This window comes from Buceros rhinoceros, unplaced genomic scaffold, assembly GCF_000710305.1.
Source record: "Buceros rhinoceros silvestris isolate BGI_N320 unplaced genomic scaffold, ASM71030v1 scaffold4763, whole genome shotgun sequence".
NCBI lineage: Eukaryota > Metazoa > Chordata > Aves > Bucerotiformes > Bucerotidae > Buceros > Buceros rhinoceros.
In genome coordinates this window covers 1-24,197 of record NW_010404057.1, presented here as the reverse complement: position 1 = coordinate 24,197, position 24,197 = coordinate 1, and the positions used below count along the sequence as shown (strand labels likewise).

Sequence of the window (24,197 nt, the reverse complement as noted above, 5' to 3'; positions counted from 1 at the left end):
CTGATCCCTAAGGACAAACCTAGAGAAACTGTCAATTAGTTTTGCACCCAATTCTATTATAAATATTTAGCATCACAGGAATACTCTGAACTGTAGTCATTATTTTGCTCTGGAGACATCACCTAAAGGAACCGTTCCATTTTAACTGTACCAATGAAATACTGGCATGTTTCTCAGATTTTGTAACCAGTAAGTTCCACGAAAACAAATAATATATTTTCCCTTCATCAATCCACGTTTGTCTTGATTTGTACACTGGCTGTCATGCCCTGCATCACAAATCTTTTCATCTATATATTGCAGACAAATAAAGAATGATGAAATTCATTAACTAAATGATTAAACTGCTGTTTACATGAGAACCTGGCAAGTGTAAAATTATCTGATAGGGAATTACAGGTTTGAGCAGTAAGCTATTGTAATGCTGCAACAGACAAATACATACGGCAAGATCAAACGCTAAGAAACTACCCTTGATATTGAAGGAGGCCAAGGAAATAGCACATTTGTAAAATAAATACATTTTTCAATGGTTATTGTAATAAATGCTCCAGAGATTATAATTTCAGCTGCAGTTCACAACAGTTACAAGGTTGTCCTGGTCATAGGAAATCTTTTTATTCCCCTCTAAGTCTGCTAAATCATTTCATAGGCAAGGATTGAATAAATAGTAATCATTACAGCAAAGAGAGACCAAAATCTGCAAGTTTACACTGGACAACAAAAATCCATTTCTAGTAGCTGTGATAAAAACCTGGATTTTCTGAAGAATTTGGTCACCTGTGTACCTCTCCACCAGAATCTGAGAATTTAGGCTGGTTCACTGCAGCATCTTTCTCTTTGGTATCCAGCAAATTGCCTTTAACTTCTAGTTTCAGAATAATGATTTCCATACCATAGGCTGAGTAGCCAGAAAATAATCAGCCTGACTTACACGTAGCCTTGTAGCCCTTTAGGGAAGCTACGAGACACCTTATAGAAGAAGTGGTGTCAAACCACTTGCTTTGATGAGCAAATATACAAAGTGCGCTCGTAAAAAATAGCACAGAGGCATTCATCAGGTTACTGTTCTACATTGTACTGTAGCCACCTTGAAGCGATGAGGCAGACGTTATCTATGTATCAACCACTCCGAGGGGTTTGCAGAGTTGTGTTTATGAAAGGCTAACAGCAGGCACTAACACAAGTATCATGACTCTTTTCAGGCAGTAGGTGAAACCTTGAAGAAAAAGTGGCTCTGTCTTCAAAAAAGTGACCTGACCTTTGCTTTGGTGGGTTTTTACTCTGCAAGAAATACAAAGCACTGCATGCTTTCCAATGCATCCTTTCTAGCTGATAAACTATTTTGTTCTAACACTCAGCACAAAAGGACTAGACTTCAGAAAGATCAAACAGCATGTTGGTTCTAGCTAACGTTAGCTCCATGCATCGTGCTAGAAACAAGCTTTGTACACCTGGAATGTGTCATATGAATCACAAACACAGTAAATGTGTAATTGGCCAAAAACTTTGATATGCTTACCAGTTAGACGTAATTCTCATTGAATTTAATATATTTAATTTTCTAATGCCTTTGCAGTTCTTTGGATATCAAAAGCATCACAAATCCAGCATGCTTATCATTTTGACACTTCTGCTCTGAGAATTTCTTGCAGCATGCAAAGAACTCTCCATAGGGTAACTGTGATGTGTTGCACAAGCAAGCTAACCTAAGAGCGACCTGATGAGTAATAAAATCTGTTCACAAACCGCAGCAGTATGTAATGTTTACACCTGCAATCAATGAAATGCTTCTGAAACAGCCTGTAGTTTGGACGCAGAATACAGTGCTAGTAAAAGTAATTCTAGGAGATGATGTGGTAGTAAAGAACCCCTTCTGTTAATAGACTTTTAAGTATTTAAAATATATTTAAGTCTAGAGTAAAATACTGCTTTTTATGGAGCCAGATCCTGCAGTCTTTGCACAGCTAAAACTTCCACGGAAATCAATGGGAGCTTTCAAAGGACAATAGCCAGGCCGTGCCCAGGGTCACTAGCAGAATACCGTTCTGCTGCTGTGCTTTCTGTGTACACTCAGACTTCCTCTGCCACTTGCGAGAGCATATGAGATCAAAGTAGAGAAATCCATGTGAATTCAAGAAGATAAATAGCCTTTTGCAATGAAGAGTATGGCTTCAAAGAGAATAGCACATAATCTAGTGCATTTTTGTTTGGCTAAAACATTAATGTTAAAATACTCTGTCTTGAATACTTACAATATATTAAGTGAAGTTTGAGAAAAGTGAAGTTTAAAAAAATCCTTACAGCAAGTGCCACAACAATGACAATTTTTGGGAGAGCTGTAGCAACGCCTAGGATGGCAGAATTTGGCTCCGTATACTCTGTTAGCAAAAACCCAGACTGTTTATGTGATGTAAATTGCTTTTTAAAATGTTACTAGAGCTATAAACACTGTGGGCCTAGCCCTGCAGGTTACACACTTAAATTTCAGGGAGGGTTTGCCTCAGTGAACTACAAAGAACTGTGTCTTATTTGCAAAACCAGCTTGATGCTATTTTTACACAAAAAACCCACAAACAAAAACCAAAAAGGCATTTCAGATATGAATTTTTGGGTAACTCAAATTAAATCAAGGGTCTGATCCTCCAGACCTTACTCCTGTGGAGATCCTATCCTGCAGAAGGTCCAAATCCTTCTGCTCGCACTGGAGTATTTACAGCCAATCTGGCCCCACCGAGGCAGTGCCATATTCCCGTTGACTTCATTGGGGCAACTCTAAAGTCACAAGGCTACGGCTAGACCCCATCCACGTCGTTAACTAACAGGGTCACAGATGACTTAGTAGTATTACGATTATTTTCAAACAGTGTTTGTGTATTCTACTTACGAGCAACCTTTGCTTCCAGCCGTAAAGGCCGTCAGTTTAACGACTGGTTGGTTCTGGGGTGTGGTGTTGGGTGGCGGTTGTTGTCAGGCTCGCTGCTGACTCGCGCCATTGTTGATTTCACTGTTGTAGGGGAAAGGCTCTAGGGCGGCAGATAAGGCTGTTGCCATGGTGATGAAGGAGATTCCGAGGGAGGAGTCTGCAGAAGAAAAGCCCCTCCTTACTATGACATCACAGGTGGGCGGAGCGCGGGGCTCTGAGGAGGCCGCGGACACAGCGCACGGGAGATACACAAGCCCCCCATGAACCCCGGCACTTGCAGCCCGAGGGGAACCTCACCCGCTCCTTAGCTTCCCCTCGGTGCGATTCCAGCTTTAGCAGTGCTGGTTGAACCCATCTGCAGGAGGACGTCACACCAATGTCATCACGTGTCCTCACTGACATGGGGAAAAATAGCACGGGGAAATAATGTAATCGCTTGGGGTTTTAGATGTTTTGACATGAAAATTTAAACAAAAATGTGGGTTTTGTCCCCAAATAAAGGGATCCATAGAATGTACTGTATATGACAGTTACCAGAAAGTTATTTAAAACCAATTTAAAATTTCAATTCTAATTCATGCCACAAATATCCATTTGCAATGCATATACAAAATGAGAGACCACCACTTCACAGCAGTATCACTGTCACTATCTCAGATCCTGTCCCTAAGCTCTCACGGGGATTCTAATCCTGGTCCAGGCCAGAATATCTTATTTTGCACACCCCATTGCTTTCATTTCTACAATTTCAGTCGAAGGATGCAACATCACACTAAACCTCACACCTTGAGTAGCCGTCAAAACGTGGGTGGTTTCATTAGTTTCTTGAAGGCAGTGGCTGAACACCACTGTGAAACACAGCACTTCCACCTCACTACAAGCGCAGATTTTATTCCCCCTGTTATCCACACAGATTTGTCCCCCAAGCAAGTGCATTTAATTTACTGTTAATATTTAGTGCACACACGTCATTCCTACTCATCAGGAGGTTTGATGGGAGTTATCTTACCACATGGTTGTTCCTATGCAAGAGCCTTCAACAAAATCCACAGTCCTGTTTTAAGAAAACAGCTACCGTACTTTTTGAAAGATTTAAGAAGCACACAAGGCCAGCATGTTGTTCTCTTTCAGAGCAGCACAGACGCGCTGCTCTAACACACTTGATGATAGAAACATCATGGTCTGCTTTGGAAACCAGGTCTGGCAACCTCCTCAGCCCCTGTGAACACCCCATTTTGCTCTGTCTGTGAAGTGATTGCACAAAGGATGCTCTCTTTAAGGCATCGGTTCTAATTCTCTACTAAGTGGCTAATAAACAATTAGAAACCAACATAAAATGCTGCCCCCTCTACCCACATGCACTCCCCACACCCGCCCCAAAAAAGTGCAAAATGTCCATTGGCTTCAACAGGGCCAGGAGTTCAGCCTGGGTTCATTACATGTTTAATACACCCTTTGTAGTGGTTGTCTGTCAGTCTACCCAGCGATAGTCTATGATACATTTATGAGTAAAATGCTTGTGTCTATTAGTCAGTGTAATTTCTTCCACTAAACACAAATACCTACTTCCCTGCTATGCACCAAAGGGGTGCAGAAGCCAAAAGGAAGCAGATTCAAGTGAAAAAGTGAGTATTATCCATAGCCATCTCTGCATCATGTATGTGTGACGTGCAGTTGTATGTCCATATTGCATACGTCATTTGTACCCTAATTGTCTGCCTGTGATGTTGTTTTGAGACGCTGTCTCTTTAGTGTGTCCGTGTAAACCTCTTGTTCAGACCATTTGTTCAGATCAACGCGCTGCTATACTGCGATATAAGTCCGTCACCATCAGTGTTTGTCTCTGCTCTTCACATGATGAAACAGATGGATGTGGCTCCTGCTCACAGGGTGAAAACATGCAAGTTCCAAATTGGCTGCAAATGAGTTTCCCAAGCCAGATCAAATCAGGTCATGAGAATAAGGGCTAGTCCTTCCCAAGTTATCACCACCACCAAACCCAATTCGGGTTCTTCTTGGGAAGAAATTATTTACATTAAGTACCTGTGTTGCTCTATCACTATGACTAACTAAGCAGGAAACCTGCAAGCAAAATGCAAGAATCAAGCCAAGATAGGGGAATATTGGCTTTTCTAAAAGTAAAGAAAAGTAAAATCTCCCATTTCCAAAATCCTTGATGAATGGAGGATTACTCATGTCTGACTGTAGATGTAGACTCCACAGGAAGCATAAGTGGAATCTGGTACACAAAGGGATTCCAAATCCTCGTTTTGAGAGAAATAGTAAGTGACAAAGTGCAGAGGCCTCTGAATTTATATTTTAAGAGATGCCTCTTCACTCTCTTCCTCTGGAAAATGTTAAAAATATATCCAATGCAGAACAAGTCAGATAAACATTCACATCTTATTGTCATGCTCCTAGCAAATCCCTCCTTGTAAAGATGACAATTAGCTGTTGACATAAATACTGTGAATTAAATTCTACCGAAGTTTCCAGTTCACAGATTATTTTATATCAGGTATTATTTTATACCGTCAGCTCTGGAGGCAAATCTTCAAATCACATGAATCAAAAAGGTACTGCAGGCTCCAGTGGCACTATGCCAATATGTGGCAACTGGGGACCTCGAGCATCATTCCAGCAGTAATGAGTGCGCTACAACAAGCAGAGGGGTGTTCCTGGTAATTGCACAGGTCTTTTTGGTATCTACTTTTTGAGACTGAGTCAATTACTTCCAATGAAAGTCACTTTATTGGTGTGAGAAAACATTCAGCTGTTGCCAAATTTAATACTTCAAGTATCAGAGTGAGCTTTCAGTTCTAATGGAATTTTGTAGAACATAACTCTGTACCGTGTTGCTGTCTCCCTTTATCTGTAAAATGATAATTCAGAAGAGGCAGGAACAAATGAAAAAATGTATTTTTTATATGAATAGAACCTAGAAAAAGTGAAAGAAAGTTTGCTGAAGGTTCAAAGATTAAATGGAAGTTAAGATATGAACCAATATAATTCTAACTCAAGCAAAGAAATAAAAGAGAAAACATGCATAAAAGTTTGATTTGAATTCCAAAACATCATTTTTGTTTAACCTCTTCACAGCTTCTTTGCATTTGTCAGGCAAAAAAAAACCAGCTCACTTCAGAATTACTTTCTAATGAGAAATTTAAACCTAAATATCCCCTGAAGTCAAAGTTTAATTGTACAGTCAGCTATGAAATTCCCAATTTACTACAGGTCAGTGAACTTCAAAGGGTCTGATTCACTGAAGTACTTCGATCCACATTTATACTTTAAAATATGATTAATTGCTTTATTGAGTAGTAATATAAGTGCCCGCTTTAATGCCTTGCCAGCCTGATTTTAAACAAACAAATCTCAGTATCACAAGAGTTATTTGTCTCAGATTCATCACACCTAATTCAGATCCCTCGTTAGAGGACACGAGTTGGAAAGCTAGTGGTGGAAGGATCCCTCTAAAGGTAACAAGAAGAAGTAAGATCTGCAGGAGGTCATTCATGTGCAAGATAATGCTGTGTCAAATATGCCATAGTATTATATGGAACAGAAATGGGAGGCCATGAAAAATCCACCAATAGGAAAAAGAAGTGCAAAGCTTATATTAGCTTTAGTAGCTGCCTACTTAGAATTGACATGAACCACACAGACATTGCTCAGAGGACAATTCTGATAATGACCACTTATAATTTAAAAAGTTAACTCTCGGAACACTTAAGCTTTAGAATTTGAACTGGAAAGAAGAAATTTTAGAAGCTGAAATTATGTAAGACTCATGCTGAAATTCAACCTATCCCGTGAGAAAGGCAGGCTACGACATATGAGTTGTCCAAAAAAGAGAGATATTTTTCATGACTACACCCCAGTTAACTCCACCAGGTGCTTAAGATACTTTATAGTCTCTCCATGAGGTATTAGTTAGTACTCAGGGTTTTTCTTAAGTCAGCTTCATTTGCATGCCATTAGTTGATCCAAGCACATTTATACTTGCTCAAGGGCTCATGAGTAAACTACTCAAACAGTTCCATTGTCTAAATGCCACTGATTTTTTTCTTGGTTGGTTGGGCTTTGTTTTGTTCTGGTGTTTTAGGGCTGTTTTGTTGTTTTGGTCTTGTTTTTTAAACTCTGATAGGAGCTCTTTCAAGTGCTTCCTTTCAATTTTATAAGGGAAACACAGTAAACGTAGCTAATATTCAGCTCCCAATGTTGTTAGTAGATTTTCTGATGCCTGTATCAAGGACTCACTACCTGAATTTGATTGCCAGTCACAGCTGTCCAGGTAAAAGTTAGCAGTGCCACTTGAATCACTCATGTCCGTTCTAAGCTTCTTAGCATTAGACTTGCAGTGACTTACAGACCACTCCATAAATGTTTCCTAAATAACATTATAACAGAATGGCAGAAAGTTATAGTGAATGTGATTAGCTTCTGTCCTCTTCTATACCAATCTGAACCAGAATTAACTCAATTTTAACTAATTGATGTACGTGAATGTAAAAAACAAAGGCAAAAATCATGCCAGTTTAGATAATGACGATAATTAAGTTTAGACTGCCATAATTCACTGTACAATCCAATCTGCCCTCTGAGAACAGAGACAATTTTCTCAGTGATCTAGGCAGGACTAGATCTGAGATCATATTTTTATATGCTTTTTAAAAAAAATAATGATAAATTCATTAGCAATATTTTCCATGTATCTCAAACCTGTCTAGTCTGATTTACTATGAAAGTTTTGAGTAGTTTAGTAGGGAACAGTTCTTAAGCCCTACTGATAGAACTTTTGGTTATTAATAAATGGGATAAATACAAAAAGAATACAAAATGCATAAATGCATGCTTAGCAGTACAAATATTAATTTATTCTTTACCTCTAAGTTAAATACTGTTCCAGACTACCACTGATTCTAGTGCACTGTGCATAATTTCAGCAGAAATATCTCAAGAGTGTAACAAAGTTGCCTTGACAATACGCTTTAAAGTCATAAATTGGCTGCTTGCCTGAAGTGATACAGATTTCTCTGTCACATAAATTAAACACATTTTCCACAAAATAACAGTTTTAATTTGAAATTACCATGGGAATTGGTGGTATAATTTTTTTTCATGAATAAAAAGTTAACTATACAGTTTCATTCGTGTTAAAATGCTTTACCATTCCATAAGCACAGAAAGATTTGGTCAAATGGTTTTTGTAACTAATATATTGTGTCAGTTTAACCCTGTTTTTTTAATATTAATTGATTCCTATTCATGAATAATTCAATGTGTTTGTTCTTCATTCATGAATACTCTAAAAAGACACGATCCTGTTAGAGCTGCAAGCCATGTACTATCGTTGCTCTGTACTGAACTGCTGTTTGTACAATGACATGTCCTACTGAATTCCAAGTCCAAAAAAGAATTCACAAACAGCTTTTGAGTTTCAAGCTCTTCAATCTGCAAAAAAACATTTCAAATGCGCATTCCATGGCAGATCCTATGGAGAAAGGCTGCATAATGTAACAAGAAATTATGACTTGCCTCCTATGACTGCCCACAGTAACACTTCCAAAACCACAGCTATTTTTCTAGATACGCTACAGAACTTTATTTTAAAAGAAAAATCCACAGAAAGGACATGAAAAATCTGTGTGATTTCAGAGTAATTACAGCCTATATGCAAAGATACAGCAAGGGTACAGTAAAAGATTAATTTTGTTGCATGGGGAACAACAAAGGGCATTTTCAACTGAAAGCTGAAGATCAGTAGGAACAGTATAAGCTTTACAAAACTTCTGTGATAAGCCATGATACATTTGATATCGTTAATTCTCTCCGTCTCTACAGTCTTCATGCTACTACAGCATGAAGATTTGGTCTTTAAAAAGCAGCAGTTGTTCATCTTTGAACAACTGACATTTGATTAGGTACCACACTCAGAATAGTGCATGAGGCTGTATACAACCCACCACAGCTGAAACTCTCAAACTCACCTGTGAATCACTGGTGGCTCACAAAGAGTTTCTACACGCAGCTCAATTCCATATAACCTTCTTTACTTCCAGCTAATGAAAAACATTAAATAATTTTCTAATATTTTGTAAGCAATCATCATAGTTGCCCTTCAGAGATGCTGCAAGTGTACAGACGTAATCCCCGTAGTGTGAGGAAACGGGACTCCTCTCACTTGTCCTCTGCCCCTTGTTTAAAAAGCATTTGAGAACTGTGGTTCTCAAAGCCTGACTTCCTCTTCAGCTGGAGATGTTGTGCAAAAAGTAATTTCAGTGGATGATACAGAAACCAGAACCTAGCACCACAAGTTACCACTTGTTCGCTGTAGATACTGTCCTGACATTGTGCCTCCTCCCACAGCAAAGGTTTCTTTGGGGCTTTCTCAACAGAGAAATCTGGATTCTGTAGCCTTCCTACAGAAGTTCTGCAAGACTTTCTCAACCTTACTCAGCTTACGTGTCAAATTTGTTAATCCCTCAATTAACTAGCAGGCAGTTTTAGGAGTGCAAAGTACTTCTATAAACTAAAATTACAGAAATAGTTTATTTAAAGGAACACTCTGTAACCTCTTAGTGACTATATTACTCCAAGGATCTCTAAGCATCTGTGACGATGAGTTAATTTTGTCTTTGATCACTGCTGTAGAAGCAAAAAAAGAGAAAGAGAAGCCAAAACACAAATTGCAGGGTAACACCTTACAGACAATGCATAGCCAAGCGATGGAAGGTAAATAAATAAAATCTTCTAACACCCATTTTAGTAAACAGCTTCCTTAAAAAGTGCTTAGCAGATACCAATGGGATGGACAGATTTACACTAAATCACCATTTTACGTGAGCAGTAAAGGCCAAATTGTCATTCACAGTCAAAATACAACAAGAGTAACTTTCCTCCCCTTCCCCCAAGGCTCTGATCCAGCAAGACAGCTAAGCACATGCTTAACCTTGAGTTTTGCAGGACACACTTAAGTGCTTTCCTGGAGCAAGGCCAAAATGCAGGAGGCAGATACAATTCCCACGTTCAGTTCCCTCTAGCCAGCCCAAGACAGACAGAGGGAAGGAGCTGGTGACCGGTGAGATGTTTAGCTCTGCCTTGCACCAGTACACCATGACGTGTATAGGTCAGCACTTGGGAACACCGATAGGATGCTACTGCTGCACAGTGACTGCAGCAAGTGTTACCACCAAGCAACAGAAGCCCATTCCCAGCTTAGACAGCAAGCACAGTTTTTCAACAATGCTGCTGGCTTGTGAAGTTAAACATCCAATCAGGCGCCCATAGCAATCTTCCCACCACTCCTCTGACTTCACACCAGCCCGCTGTCACTTGTTGGCATTAAGCCCCAGGAGTCACTTGGCTTGTGTGATTTCAGGTAAGGTATTGTCACCTCTGATTCACAGGCCACTCACACACTTCCTACTTAGCAACAGAGTACTGGTTACCACCTGCTGAGCAAGACGAGTCTTCAGAGAGGCAGCACCACCAAAGTGCTCTTTGCAGGAGGGTGAAATGGGTTTGTCTCAGTTTTAGAGATTCCCTCCATTCACATTAGGTGAAAGTCAGTTATACCGTGTGCCCAGGAATTGAACCTCTGTTCTTGTGAAAACCAAATATTTGTCTGGCATGTCAGTTTTGCTGAGACGTAAATTCACACTAGAGTGACAGAGACAAAAATAAGCATCACGTAGTCACAAGAATGATGCAAAAAGTCACATAGTGATCACATTTACTATAGAATAGTAAAGAAAGTGTGTGAAATGATCATTTTAATTGTGAAATGTTTATAAATATGCTAGAAAAGTGCGTAAAGAAAAACGTAACTCATGCAATTTGAGTTTTTAGCACAGGAGAAGGGATTTTCTTAGGAGTTCCCTTTCCAAACCTCCTTCAGCAAGCAGAAAAGGAGGTCTTCCAGTTCGTATCCTGCCAAGATAATCATTCACAGACACAACTGTCAGGCCAGTACTTCCAGTTATGCTCTAGAGAACAATAACCTCAATTTCTCCTTGTGGTTCCCATTTAACAGTTTTGAGAAATAGCTACAGGAAATTAATTCACTTGTTTCCTCTCATCCTAGTGAGTGTCACCAAAGATCACGATGTGTCAGATCTGTACAAAGAACCTATCTACCAAGAAACCATTGCTATGTATCATACTCATAATGTGACTGAAGTTAGTTAATGCCTCTGGTTAAGTTAGAAGAACAGTGTAACGCTTACAAACTACTCAGGTTAATCTAACTTGTTCACCTATTTGTCCAGTCTCACCCAAGCAGCAGACCAGTTTCTCAGAGTAAAGTTTAAAATTCCACCAACAGAAAATCTGAGCTAAAAGGTTCCTGCTTGCTCCCCTGCCCACTGCCACACGCGGTGCTTTCTCGGTCAGACCCTTTCACGGCGCAGGCAGCTCCCACCAGCACTGCGTGGGCAGCGCAGCAAAAGGCGCAGGTGCCCAGGAGCAGCTTTGCTGCTGAACTGCAGGGGGGATTTCCCATTAGTCGGTTTGGGCTTCCTGAATTGAGTAACTCAGGGAGCCTCAGGTGACAAAATGGGTAAAATCCAACACAACTAATTTGAGTAGCTAATTACATCTAAATTTTAGGTGCCTCTTGAACCAGACCTTCTAAAATAGGTTCCATATATAGCCAGTGGGAAAGCTAGGTGCCTTTGAGAGCCTCCTGAGGGACAGCCCAAATTAGGCAGGCAGGGTCTCCTTCTGGAGTTGCTTTTCTAGGCATTTATCTCTCCTTGTTGAACATGGAGGGAATTTAAGCACTTAAATTAAGAGAACTAGTTCACTATGTGCTCAAAACATAGGTGCTAATTAACTGCCTATGCCTGACTGGAACCCCCCCAATTTAGATTCCAAATAATTTCACAACTAGCGTGACATTATGTCCTCCTAACGTTTAAAAAAGAAACAAACCAGCAGGCCTTGTGCACCATAAACAGATCAAGACGAGGAATGCAGTAAGTGTATAAAACAGGATGGCAGGACCGTACCTTGCCGACAGCCTCAGTGGGCTCCACACTGCCACAGTATATTTCCAGCGCTCTAGGAAGAGAAAGAAGACCAAGAACTTGTAGCCACGAGCGGGGCAAGTCCTGCAGTTACCAGCGTTATCAGCTGCGAAGGTGGCACTAGGTAAGCAGGTGGTTCTGTCAGCTGTTCCCCGGGGGTGCTCCAGCTCACTCTGCCTCAAGGCCGAACTAAGCTGCTCTGGGGAAACTTCCCGCAGCGAGGCCTGGGAGCAAAGCAAAATCCCACATTGCCTCCGGCGCAGCAAACCGCACCAGCATCACGAGAGGCATTAAACCCACGAGCCCTGAAGATGAGCAGAAAACAGAGGACAGCAGAGCTGCCACCACAGCCCTCGCTGTGCCCCACGCAGGGTCCCCGGGGCAGCGCCCGGCTGAAGGACAGGCCCTGGGCTGAGGCTCCAGGAGGGCATATTACCCAGCAGGGGGCTTCTGTGGGGCCAAGAGAAGAAAATAAGGCCTGGGAGGATGTGGGGGAGACTGCAGGGTGGAGGAAGAGGCGCTGGGTGGGTGATTGAGAGAAAATAAGGCCAGGCTGGATGTCAGGAGAAGGAAGAATTCCCTCTGATGGCTGCTGCTCTCTTTCAGAGGGCCAGCGCTGTGCCTCCCCTCCTGCCCCAGCACCCATGCTCAGACCCACCAAGGGTTCGAGATTTTTGACCCCAAACCAGCACCTTCAGGCCCGAGGATCACTTGGAGAAGGAGCCACCATGAGCTGCAAACACCTCTTCCTCCTCTCACAGCAGTGCTGGAGGCAGCACAGAGACCACTAAACAAACCAGAGCACCAAATTCAGCAGCAAAGGCAGCTGCAGGTGATAAACTACCTTAGCGGAATAAATGCAGACAGCTGAGGGTGACAGGGCACAGAGAGTGGAGACCAGGAGATCCCCCTCAGTGCCCTGGGCTGCAGGACTGCCCAGTGCTGAGGGGAGTACAGCAGCCGTGGCCTCCAGCAGAGCACAGCACAGCACAGCACAGGAGCTGCCACTGCCTGGCCCAGGCTCCGTCCATAGCCTCAGATCTTTGCTATTTAATTCTTGGTCTGAGTACATTTAAGCTGTGAGGTTGTTAGGTCACACTTTTGACTCTCCCAAAGCATCAAACCTCCCCCCACACACACGCTTTCTAGATCAAAAAATTCCAGTGGCGGCACTGAGGTGAGAAAAAGCACCTCTTCCTGCTGTGCTGTTCAGCAGCAGAAGTCAGTCACGGAAAATTCATTTGCGTTCCGTTCCGAAGGAGCATTTTATACCATGGCAGAGTCTCCCCACATGCGTTAGTAGTAGGAATATCACCTTCACAGATTTTAGATATCCTTCAGTTAAAGGAGTGTGGGGGCTTTTCCTTTAATTAACATGAATTTTACAAAGTAAAATTAAGTTCTTAGAGACGTTATGAGAATTTATGGCACCCAGTGGCTAAATTAGCACTCGGAAATGAACAGTTTTGCAGGCAGAGCCTATACTGCCTGGCATGTGTGCAAACACTGCCCGCATAAACCCCGCGTGGCACCAGCTGCCCAGCTCCTGCTCCCAGCGCTGCTGCCTCCAGCAGTTGGGCAGCTTTCTTAATTTCACTTTGCTTCTCTCATCTGCAACACACAGATAATACTTCTCAGGTCTGCCGTGGTGCCAGGCGCGATTCATGAATGTTTTAAAGTATCCTGTTATTTTCACCCTGAAAGGTGCTGGAGAACCATAAATTATTAGTTTAATATAGATAATAGTTTTCATCTCATTAATGTTTTATAACACTACTCCAAATTCATGCCTGATATAACTTGAGCAGAATTAAACTAGGGATAAATTTGGTACAGTATACGAGGCAGCAAAACGAAATTCAAAGTGTGAGACTGAGGACTTACCAAGTGGCATTGCATACACGGCGATGTCAGACACCTACCCCACTGCCCGCTTCCCTTCAGCGAACATATCAGCTCATGGCACTCTTTAAGCTGTTAGGGTTCAATTCATCGTTAAATGCCTGCTTCGTGACAACATCACCTTTTTCTAATATATTAATAAGTTCTATTGCTATACATGTGTAGTTTGTATTTTTGAGAATTACCATGTTTTGACCCAGATATTTCATTTGAAAGCAGATTAATTTTCAGAGGAACAATTATTTTATTGAGACACTGCTACAGTTTCCAGTCCTTAGACGCAGGAGCATAGGATGGAGGACTAGGAGGGATCCTCTGGCCGCAGTCCACTTCTCAAAAGCAATTGCATTATCAACAGCCATGTAGAAAGCTTGTCAAAAGCCATTTTAAACAGAGAGGCTTTTTGTCCTCCTATCCTAAAAGAAATACTGTTCATACACTTCATTCTGTGATAGTTAGGAGGATCTTTTAATTCCCAGACCAGATCTATTCATGGATGGTTTAAGTACCGTTGTTGTTGTACCAGCCTTTCTCTATAGCTAAAATAAATTTCCTCCTCCAATGTCATATAACCACCCTTCCTTAACGTATACATGAAGAATAATTATTTTCCTACTCAACTTCATTTTGTTAGCCTGAGCAAGTCAAACTCTTTTAGTCTCCCTGTAACATGTGCTCTTTATTCCTCTGATTGTTGGTGTAGCCCATCCCTGAAGAATTTAGTCTGTATGTTCACAGAGAGTCAGAGAAGCCTATTTGTTTTCTAATTAAACAAAAATCCTGCGAATGCAGCAGAAAGAAGGCGCAACTTAATAAAAACTAAGTCTTGGTGTTTGCTGTCAAAATTGATGAAGTAGCTATTACCACCGATCTTCCAGTTGGATGGTAGAATCTTATCAAGGGACTTTAGAACACACCACTGCTAGTATCAAACTAATTAATGTCTTGCTAGACTGGATTCTAGACTCCTTCCCCTCCACAACTCTGATTCTTAGTATTATTGCTGGTCTTCCTGGAGCTTGTCCTCTTACCCCTGAAACAGGTGTGGGCAATACATTGCCTTTCCTGTTGGTCTTCAGATATTCTATTGATCACTGTCTCCAGTGAGTGATCTTGGCTGTTTTGGTTCTCATAATCCTTTATTCCCTCCTTTTCCCATTCTTTCCCATTAAAGAAAATTTCTATGGAATATTATGGGAAACTTGATAAGCACCCAAATCTTACGTGATAATGTACCCTTCCGATACACTCCTGTAGATACAGAAACAGAATATTTCCTGTGGTTTTTGTGTTTACAGCGTTTCCTATAGACCCTCTTCCTTCTTCCCTCCTGTCCCTCTTCAAACGGTGCAGAGTTATTCTTTATGCTGATCGTTTATCACCAAATAGACCATTGAAGATCCAGCTGATCCAGAGGCTTTGACAACCTTTTGGCTGGATGCTACATTCACCTGAACATGCAACTGGTTACTAACGCTAGTTTCTAGACCGGGGTGGGTAAATGCCAAAAGACAAATGTATTCAAGCAATTTTTGCTGATACCTGGATTTGATCATAAGGAAACTTTAAAAATATGAATAGTATTTTGGACAAGAATTAACTAGGCATCCACCTTCATTTTTTCACCAATAGAAATGAGTTACTGTCACCAAATCATAAACAGAAAAATAAGGTCCCCTTAAGTCTTACATATCATCTTACTTAGGTAAAAGTACAGACCTGAAGATAACATGGGTACTGTAGAGCCACGGAATGGCTCTCTAGATTTAACGGAAATCAAGGGTGTGCAGCTGGTATAAATGCAATTTCCAATCAAGTGTTGAGATGTTACCAAATTAAGCAAATAACTTCTGCATGGAATGAGACAGCAACCTGGACGATCAGTTTGGAGAGTTAAAAACCCCACAGGATTAAGTCACCTGTAAGGTGCATCTGCAGTCTGAGTTTAGCATATGGAGAACTAGGGTTTGGGACAGTATCATGCCAGAGTTCTAAATTAAGTGTCCACGTTTGCATGTTCTGTTACACACAGCAGGGCAGGCAATCACCCATCTGCCTTCCATGTTACTCGTAATTTCAGTGCAAATCGTGAAGTCCTGGGCAAATGAATAAGCTCATATAGTCAGTCAGCTTTAGGTACCAGCTTTTATGTTTGATACACCAAAATAACGGACTTTTTATTTCAATAGCTCAGGTATTTTCTTGCAACTTTGTAATTCAGAAATCAAGTGCTCAACAAGAGTGACTCTTAGCTGTTTTGCTGTGATAGCCTTAGAGGCAATCCCGCTGCTGGAGCAGCTCACTGCCAGTAATTCACAAATATAAAATGAGGATGAATAAATACTTTTTTTGCCAGTTTTAGTCCACCTTAGCATCCTAAATTTAAAAAGAGAAAATTTTGAAAAGTCAACAATGCAAAAAGAGTGAGAACAGAATGGAGAGAAGGCAAGCAGAGAGGATAAAAATGAAGCTGAAATAGCTCCAGATGAACGCAACAGACAGAGGGAAAACATGTTTTTGCATTATTAAAGATAAAGTAAATGCAGGCCACACCATGAGACATGCACCCAGCTCAGCACAGGTCTTGATCCTCCAATCAGCGACAGATTGCAGAGGAGTCCTTTATTTCTGAAACTGTTCTACTGTTTTGTCTTTTTAATCCCCAATACATGAAATAACCTGTAATACAGAGATGTCTTCTAGGCAGCAGAAAACAAATGCTCTCATGTAATTACAATAAGAAGAGAAAACTGCTCATAAAATAAAAGCCGTCTTCCCCCAGTCAAACCTCACGCGGGAGGTTCGTACCTTCGCCAGGCTCCATCCACTGTCATTCACATGTCTTTGTATGGCAGAGCAGTGTTTTCTGTTATTGTTTAATGGGCTAATGTGTATTTGCTGGATGAAATGGTATTGTGGAAGTTCTGTGGGAAGGCATGTAACTTGTGAAAAAAAAAAAAACCTCTTCCAAATGCTAACCCAGCCCTGCTTAGTCTCCTGGTGATAGAGAAGGCCAACTTCACCCACTGATTTGAAGGGAGATACATCAGGCCATGTATCCTTTAGCCCTATAAGCAATAGTATGCAATAGTGGCTATAGAAAAATCATCCTGCTGCTTTATTTTTGTGCCATTTGTAAAACTGGAATATAATTTTGCCTCAAAAGAATGACTGAAGCTTTGTATTTTAAGCCCAGAACTATTTGTAAATCTTCTATTTGCAATCTTACTATCTCACAGTCAAAAATAAAGCGCATGATATTGTGAGAATATGTTTTATTTCTTTACATTCTGCATTCCAGCAACACTCTGTGACTCTGGGTTTTTTGTTGCTAGCTGGTGAATGAACAACAAGAAAGCAGACCCCTTCTGAGCCCCTCCATTGACGACTTTCTCTGTGAAACTAAACCAGAAGCTGTGGCAAGGCCAGTAACATCAAATACTGCAGGTAAACAAAATTCTTTACTACGCCTCACTAGACAGAAATCATTTTAGTTTTATCTTAATTACGGTACATTTTTGTCACGTGATTTCCTGATTCGTTACCATTCGCACAAGATTACAAGCTGGTATTAAATTATGATTGCCCGATCTATTACTAGAAGAAACTTTGTTCTTTACATTTGAGGGCAAATCCAATGTAATCCAAATCACATGTGTCCTAGCGGATGTCTGTGGCTGAATCAAAGGGAACTTGCTTAAGTTCAACAGGAAGCACCTATCAGTTGGACCAATCCTCAGCCTTTGTTTTTAATCTACAGGAAAGCCACATTAGCCTGGTTTTAGCCAAACCCATTCCTTACTCTAAAAAGGTTTTGTTTGAATGAAAACTTGGATGAGATGTCAGAGAAAAGGACAGAGATATCAAACCAGTTTATCCAGGCTGAGCTCAGACACTTTATTAGTGAAAGGATCTAACACATTTCTTAGCCTCTTTGTGTTGAGATGAGATCGTAGAGCCGATAATAAAAAGTAAGAGTGAATCTTGAAAGCCTTTTGAATTATAGTGAATTATATTTGAAGTATGTTGTGCTTTGGAGGTGTTTTCGGAAATTGGCCTCCTCCAATTCGGTATTCGTGCACAGGTAATCAAAGTGGTTGAGCAGATCAGCTGAGACACAGTAAAATCAGCCCAGCACCACTATGTTCTACCGCTGTCTCATAAAATGACGTGGCTTGTTAGAAGCTATTTATTTAAAATCTATATACGTGCAAATTATTAAATGAATAATTGACAGCTAGGTAATTATCTTCACACCTAATTAATATGTGTCTAGAAGCAATATGTAGGTTCTAATAACAAAAACTGGAACACTGAATTAAATAACAGTTGTAAATGATATTTTTTCCCTTTGTATATATTAAAGATATTAAAGGGATTAATAGAAATATTTCAGGTTGTTTAAGAGTGGTGTTTGCTGTAAAAAGTAAGTATCTGTAAATCCTATATCCGCCTTGAATATCTATCATATTGTGGAGGGGCTAATTAGAGTTATTTAATAACAAAATAAAAATTCCTTATTCTCCAAAGACTGATGGAAGTCAGTGATTTACCAAGAACACAGATAAAGCACCGCAAGAGACAATACAAATGGATCTGTCAAAAACACCTGCCCTGTAAAATGATGATAGAGGGAGGCTTTCTATCATTTATGTGCTAAAGAATTTTAAATGCTACCCTTTAACATTAAAATGAAGAACTGAGCCTGAACGTGCCTTTTATACTGATATAGTCCTTAATCTGAACAGAAATAGTAGTAGAATTTATGATTATATTCAATATGTATCCCCCAAAAGATAAATAGCAACAACAGTAGAATTCATTGCTAAACATACCATTATCCTCTTCACGGCCCAGGAGGTCCACCCAAGAAGCTGTCTGCTCTTCAGCTTTTTCCATAACAACATGTGCCACTACAGCAGCCATTACCAGTACTTGATAAATTGTAAGATTAAACCAAATCTTATCTGAAAGGTCAGTTGTACAGGGGATTCTCTCAACATAAGAAAATCTTACGTGGAGTAAGGCCACAGCCTGAAGACCTAAGACATCTTTGAGATTTTCAGAGGAAAAGCCTTTAATGCAAATCAGGCTTTTTCTAAAATGCATCCAGTTAAGCACCCGAAATCCCGAGTCATATTTGAATATGCTGGTCATCGTCTTTAGCTGGCGTATATACAGCTACTCTAGTCAAATGCAAACACATTAGTACATTTTTTTTCCAATTAAAACAGATTTTTACAAGTGAGCTATGTGAATCAGAACAACACTGAACTCTAACATTTTGTCTCTAAGTATTATCAGCAGGTCTGGATCTCTTGGATCTTAGTGAACCTGTCTTACAAACCCAAAACAAAGCAAAGAAAGCAGAGAATCCATCAAGAAGTGAAGGCTTAAAAGCTGCAACCCACAGAAAGAAGACAGACAATTCTGACCTTATCAGTGTGGATACTGAGCAGAAAGTCCAGGCTGTCAGAGTTTCAGACAAGTCTTCACTAGATTTAGGTAAGAGTGCAGCTATATTCTAGTGCTACGTAGCCCTGGGTAGCACAAGCTTCTCCTTGCGACTATCGCTAAATAACCAGCAACACCAGAATTTCTGTTGCTTCGCATTTTAGCAGGGAGCCTAAGTTTTATTCCACGTTATAAACTACTTAAAACACTCTAAACTTGAAACAGTGAAGACAGTTTGCCTTTGCCTTCACCACTATATCTATTAAGATGTCACTAAATGTGCAAATAAAGTTTTGAAAGGATTCTTTAAAAAAAGAATTTAGTCAGGATGAGTCAAACGGTAGAAAAATTTATAGGGGTATCACAGGAAATTGGTAAAGAACATGAGTCAGAGGCAGCCCATACTGGATGTCCCTTTCAGAACTGCAGATGTCAGAAATACACATTATATTTGAAAATACTGCTTTATCTATGCATATGAGAGAAAAAAATCCATTCGTGACAAAAGAGCTATATTTATACAGCTTGGGGAAAAAATCCCAAACGCAACTCAATATCCTGTCAACCATGATCTAAAGATGAGCTTTGTAAAAGGTGAATTTAATTTAGTTCCATCCAAACTAAATTACTTGCATCACAACCGAGAAATTTGCAAGGTAAATGTAATTTATACCAAGGTAACAAATTTTCAATTCATCAGCACAGAAATTCTTTCAGAGAACTTTATCTTCAAACAGGAGGTGAGCATCTGATTTTTCAAAGCAAGTCCAACACATGACTGAATAACATCAGTTGCCTACAGAGCCTTTTTCAAACGGTTGTCGCTAAATAGTATATTTATAGTATATAGTAACTATTTGATAGTTTTGGATGTTTTTAATTTCCTAATGGTAATCAAATTGTAAAAATAAAACTTCTAATTTTATCAACAGATCTAAATTACATACACATCACGGATTCTGAATCAAGAGTGCCACTGACATTCTGACCATGAATGCTAATAGATTTAGAAATATGATGTGAATTCTCAAATATTTTCACAGCTAGAAGGTACACAACATTTCTGTCCATTGAACTCTAATTAACATATAGCCTTCGGTGGCACCAATTTCGTTATAACCTACATTTAACAGAAAAGGTGAAATTTTGTGCAGTTTCTTTAAAAGATTCATTTTTTCTTTTCTTATTTTTCAGTTGATATTCAGACACAGATAGAGAAATGGGATGATGTCAATTTTCACGGGGACAGGAGTAGCAAGGTTCACCCTTCTGCAGAGCGAACATCATCATCATCTAGGGCTCCATCAAAAGAGCTTTTATGGTATAGCTTTTTTGCTTTCCTTACAAAAATATCTGTAAGCTTTCTTAATTCACAGCAATGCTCTCTTGGAGACAAGTCATATTATTAAATCTGTTATGATTACACTAAATGTGTCCAAGCAGACATTTTGGACAACGTATCTTAAATGAGATATGCCATTTTTAAAGCAATTCTTAATGTGTGAAAAGTAGCAGGTGCAATTATTAAATATGTGATGATGAGACTTTTTTACAGGGGCACGCAGTGATCCAAAGCCAACTACAAACAGGGCAGTAAAATGAGTGATTTGACAGTCACTGGATATCCAGTGTATTTTGGTTTTGCCATCCAAAGGGCAGAATTTCTGTGCATAACTGGAAGAGGAAAGTTAAATATCCAAGCCAAGTACTACCTCTTTTACCCAGTTCACTTAAAATTGCAGGGGATGTAAATGAGGGAAGAAGTGGTCTTTGCCTTTGGGAACAGTTGATGCAGATTAATTCTGCTGCCTTCCTGATATGTAAGCAACACTCGTTCACTACATTATGCATGACCATAACGAGCATTTTCTTACACTAGAAGCAGTCCTCTGACCAAATGATGCTTATCCCGTATCTTAACCTGCCCTTTATCTGGGTGTTTCTGTAACTTAGAGCTTTATATGTGTTTTGCTCAGTTAACCTGATTTTAGTCTACAGGATTTCATTTTCAAGGAAGAAAGGATATTAGGATATTATGGCACAAAATTGCACATATTCCAAGGTCAAGTCCTGTAATATGGTGGTTGATTCTTCAGCACTGACTGCAGGTACAGTCTGGTGCCATTTCCTAACCTCGTTTTGCCTGGCTATGAAATAAAAGCATAGTGGTAGAGGCAGAGCCTTCATTCCATTGCACCCATTTCATGCCAATATATACCCAGAGCTCTGCTGGTGAAGCAGGCCTGACTCTGGTTTGTTGTAATAACTTCTGTCTGTGTGCAACTGAAAATTGTTAAGAGTGGGAACACTGAGAAGGGTCCAGACACCTTTGAAAACTGCAAGTTAAACAAGGAATAACCTAATTAATCAGCATGTGCTCGTGAACCTGAAAGACAGAAGGCAGCACGTCTTTGTGCAGGGATGAGTATGTAAATGCATTATTTCTAGGTCTGCAGAAAACAGATCCCAGTCGGAGCTGACTAACGTCAAGAGTGCCTTGGAATCTGATTCAGCATCAGAATTAGAACTTGCACCTGCATCACAGGTAAGAGGATTTGGTAGGCGAATGAACAATAAAAAGGCAAGTAGGAATTGTCCCACTGGCTAACTGTTCACATTCTGGAAGAACTATTCAAGGGATGCTTTCAGGATCATCAGTTAAAAGATTCATACAGCTGAATCTTCACACGGCTTCCAGATTAATATGCCATGAAAATAACTGTGTCAGCACCTCAAGCACCTAGAGTTGAATACTGCAGTTAACTGTCACTTTCCTGTACAGCAAGACTTCTCAAGGTCTCTTGGTCAGCTGGAATTGGGAAATGGCTAAGGAATATGGGAAGGAATCCTTAGACCAACCTTTGCTAGCAGTTTGTTTAGAGTAGGTGGCCAGAGGACTTCTCCCTGCTGGAAAAGAAACTAATACAGAGGGCTCTGGGCTGAAGGTCTGTAGATTTGCCCAATTCAACTGTCATATTGTATATGAGACAGGAGCTTGTGGAAATGATTACTTAAATCTGATTGAATGATTACTTAAATCTTTTAAATCTGTGTGTGTGCATATATACGTACAAATGTACATTTGTACACGCATCCACATAGATCGGGTGGCCTAAACGCTGTCTTTCCTGCTTATTTTTTAACTGACAGATTTCAAGCTCAGCCAGTGCCACTGGCAGGGGGAAGAGAGAGTTGTTTGGTTGATTAAGTTTTAGTTGAAAATAATTTTCTCCTCTTCCATGGCTATTTTTAAGCCTGTACTTGAAAAACTTTCGTCAGATGGAAAATCTGGAAATTAATGGAAAATAATAGCCTCATTTGAAAATGGAAAGATGGGACACCAAAATGCAAAACGCCTTTCACAAGATTATCCACCAGTTTTTGCAGAAAATAGGAATAAAACCCAGTTATCAGGATCTATTCCTGTGTTTTGGATAGAAAAAAGAGTCTCCTTTACTTCCCTGTCATCTCTACATTACAAACAGGATTTTTCTTCCCTTTGGAAAGCCTAATAGGAGTTGTAATGCCCAATCCCTTTTCCTTCTGTGCAACAGATTTATACATCTTGGTAATGGTGAAGACCTACTGCATTATATCACTCACTTGAGATGGACAGTGTGTTTTCACATGCTTCGTCCAGCTTATCTTTAAGTACCTTCAGCTCCTTTTTAGAAGGCTGTTCCTCAGCCTCATAGATCTAAACGCCAGGAAGCTTGTGCTGAACTGAGATGTGTGTAAATCAGTCACAGAATTTAAGCATTGTGGCTTTCTGCAAAAGCCGTTACAAATTTAGTATAGAACTTCTCTACTTTATATGGTCTATTTCCTGTTTATCTTCCCCTAGAACAACTGCTGAAGCACTAACTCACACTTGTAATTCAGTGTAAGTTCATCCAGTTGATGAACTATTCTGTAAAATCACTGGTATTGAAAACAAAAAAAAAATAAAAAACCAAGAAAAAAAGTGAAGTTGAATCAGCCAACCTGAAGAAGAAAAAGCAGAGCATAAAATTCTTATCTGTTGTTCTGGTATATTTCTTGTTTTGTTTTGTCATAACCTGCTTTTTTACAAACTGGTGATCCATTCAAGTCATGAAATGCTGTTAAACTGGTAAGTAATAGTGCAGAGAGGGGACCTGCAGTGAGTTTGTGTTCTTATTCTAGGTAGTTGATTAAGAAATTTAGTGTTTTCATTCACTGCCTGCCTCATCCTGCTTATACTTGGGGTTGTCAAAGTTATGAGTTCCCAACAAACAGGCTCATCTGTCCTGACCGAGATCTTAATCTGCCTGTAAAAGAAATTATGTTAGAGCTTTTATCAAAGCATATGTTTTCCCTACTTCTGTAGATCTTGTCTATCCCATTTAAGGGTAACCTTTGCCTTGCAACAGATTCTGCCATACCCTAAAGGTTTCATCTTGTCAAACTTGCTGCAGTTTTCCATCAGCAGTTTCTCAGACAATCACTTTCATCGCTCATCTTTGACATGTTATAGTTAGTTCCTCAAACTGAAAAACTAAGTTAACTAGGTCATATTTTCATTAGAAGTGTGCAATCTTTTTAACCAAATCCTGTGTTTGCCAGCACTTATGCCAATACAAAATCACTAAGGCAAACTTTGAATTGATAAGGAACATGTGTCTGAAGGCTGGAACAGGCAATTACATGGTGGCTGCCATTGGATGTGGCCAACTTGCTTCTCTGTATTCTACTCACATCATACGATATCTATAATTAACTCTTAAACTGCATTGGCCCAAAGTATCTTTGTTCTTTCTTTTATCTACCTTTCTGAAAAGTCCCTTGATACACTTTCACTAGTACCGAGATACCCTACAGCGTTGTTAACGGTCGGGGGACCGAGGTAATAATAACTCCTCGAATTA

General features: G+C 40.0%; 1 protein-coding gene across 1 annotated transcript; it reads left to right on the top strand.

Moving 5' to 3' along the window:
• Nucleotides 1–1,205: 1,205 nt before the first annotated feature.
• Nucleotides 1,206–21,856, top strand: LOC104490870 (PEX5-related protein-like; the record flags this gene model as incomplete). The annotated part of the gene is made up of 6 exons (XM_010133218.1): nt 1,206–1,271; nt 3,017–3,121; nt 17,193–17,304; nt 19,153–19,362; nt 20,506–20,632; nt 21,760–21,856. Coding segments are annotated over 6 exons (717 nt in total), but the record flags the coding sequence as incomplete, so codon positions are not given.
• Between the last annotated feature and the right edge of the window lie 2,341 nt (nt 21,857–24,197).